This window comes from Notechis scutatus, chromosome 1 (genome assembly GCF_049901735.1).
Source record: "Notechis scutatus isolate UNSWTSFEM ecotype Mainland chromosome 1, rNotScu1.2, whole genome shotgun sequence".
NCBI lineage: Eukaryota > Metazoa > Chordata > Lepidosauria > Squamata > Elapidae > Notechis > Notechis scutatus.
The window spans coordinates 333983910-333985799 of NC_142009.1; the positions used below are offsets into that span (position 1 = coordinate 333983910).

The 1890-nt window shown below is 49.7% G+C and overlaps 1 protein-coding gene across 1 annotated transcript; it reads left to right on the plus strand.

Moving 5' to 3' along the window:
* The first annotated feature begins 704 nt into the window (after positions 1-704).
* On the plus strand, positions 705-1616 carry LOC113428536 (E3 ubiquitin-protein ligase RNF167-like). The gene has a single exon (XM_026691092.2). The coding sequence runs from the start codon at positions 705-707 to the stop codon at positions 1614-1616; it is 912 nt and encodes a 303-aa protein (XP_026546877.2).
* Positions 1617-1890: the final 274 nt, after the last annotated feature.

Sequence of the window (1890 nt, forward strand, 5' to 3'; positions counted from 1 at the left end):
ACAGAGTGGAGGAAGGGGTCAAGCTATTTTCTAAAGCATCCAAAGGCCAGACAAGGAATAATGGATGGAAATTGATCAAGGTGAGATTCAACCTGGAAATAAGGAGAAACTTTCTGACAGGGAGAACAATCAACCAAATGGAACAGAAGTTGCCTTCAGAAGTTGTGGGAGCTTCATCACTGGAGGCTTTCAAGAAGAGATTGGACGGCCATCTGTCAGAAATTGTGTAGTGTCTCCTGCTTGGAGTAGATGACCTACAAGATCCCTTCCAACTCTTGTTATTCTTAATCTGATTCTTAACAACTGGAAAGAGGAAACCTTTATTTTTACCTGTTATGTTTAAGTGAGCCTTCTTCTTTCCTTAACCACTCAGAGGAAGTAGCCCAAGCAATAAGCGAGTGATGTCACAAGGGAGTGGGCTGTTTCAAACTACTAGACCTGGGGTGGGCGAGAACCACATGCCCTGTGGTGAAAAGTGTGGTATCGGTGTGGTTGAGAGAAGAAACTGAGCTTCATCATTTCAAGAGACGCGTTCCAAGGAAGGAGACCTCGGCAGTCTGCTCTTGAAGATCAATTGCGTGGGTTGACGTGGCCTCAACGGCTCCCTCGCCAGCTGTCCAAAATGCCAAGGGGTTGAGATCTAGTTATTCCACCGCTCTCTCTCCATCTTCCATTCGTTGTGTCTGGAGAAGGCGATCTCTGCCATGTGGGGCTTGGTGGAATCTCTTCCTCTGCTAGTGACCATTTCCTTGTTTCTCGAGACCGCTTTGGCCAAACCATTTGTTCATCTGGTGTACAAGCAGAACGACACCTGTATGGACTTTAATGCTGCCCCAGCCTGGTTTGGCCCACCTGTGCCCGTAACTGGCCTGAAGGGTTACCTTCTTGAAACAGTGCCTGCCAATGCTTGTCACCCCATAAAAGCAGCCCCGGTTTCCAACCGGACTCCTTCTGGCTTCGTCGCCCTCATCCGCCGATATGACTGTTCCTTCAACCTTAAAGTTTTCCACGCCCAGGAAGCCGGATATCGGGCAGCTATCATCTACAACTTGTGTTCTGATTTCTTGGTGAACATGGCGATCAGCATGGAAGAGAGAAGGCTGCCGATCGTTATCCCGTCAATGTTCATCGGACGGACGGCTTCTAAACTTTTGAGAAGGCAAGTTCATTCCGCAAAGGATGCCCAAATTATGGTGGTGGTCCCCCAGAGTTATTACAATTCCTGCTTGGATGAGACATATGCGGCTCTTTGGGAATTAGTGGTCTACGACTTGCCGATCTGGCCAGGTTACTGTACGCAACAACTGTTCCTCAAGATCCTCAAGGAATTTGGGCTGCTGATCAGCCTCAGCATGGGGATTAGCTTCTTGGTGCTGGTCAGTTGGGTGAAATGGGGCCGGTCCAACCAAGGCATCCGAGTGAAGACCTTCAAACACGGCGACAGGTATGACACTTGTGTAATCTGCATGGCGGAGTATGAAGCAGGTGACCGGCTGAAGGTTCTTCCTTGCGTCCATGTCTTTCACGCCACCTGCATCAACACCTGGTTGCTCATCCAACCCGTGGCTGACAAGACATGCCCAATCTGCAAGCAGAAGGTCCACAGTGCAATCTAGGGAGGTGATGGAGAGGCGGTTGAGAAGAAACAGAGATCGGACCCAATCTGGATCCAATGGGGGAGGTGGAGACCGAGAAACAACACAGTTCTCCCAAAATGTGCTCATTGTTGCATGTTGTCTTTCAGGAATTTGGGGTTTCAATGCAGGGGTGGGATCCTACCAGCGTAACAACCGGCTTGGAAGCACGCACATGCGCACCAAATGCACACTGCATGTGCATGCACAATACCAGCTCCAGCGAGCATTTACCTTCTCCAGCTGACGAGGAGCA

Bases quoted from the DNA above. Each gene is read 5' to 3' on its own strand.
- LOC113428536 (XM_026691092.2), top strand. From the start codon at position 705: ATGTGGGGCTTGGTGGAATCTCTTCCTCTGCTAGTGACCATTTCCTTG.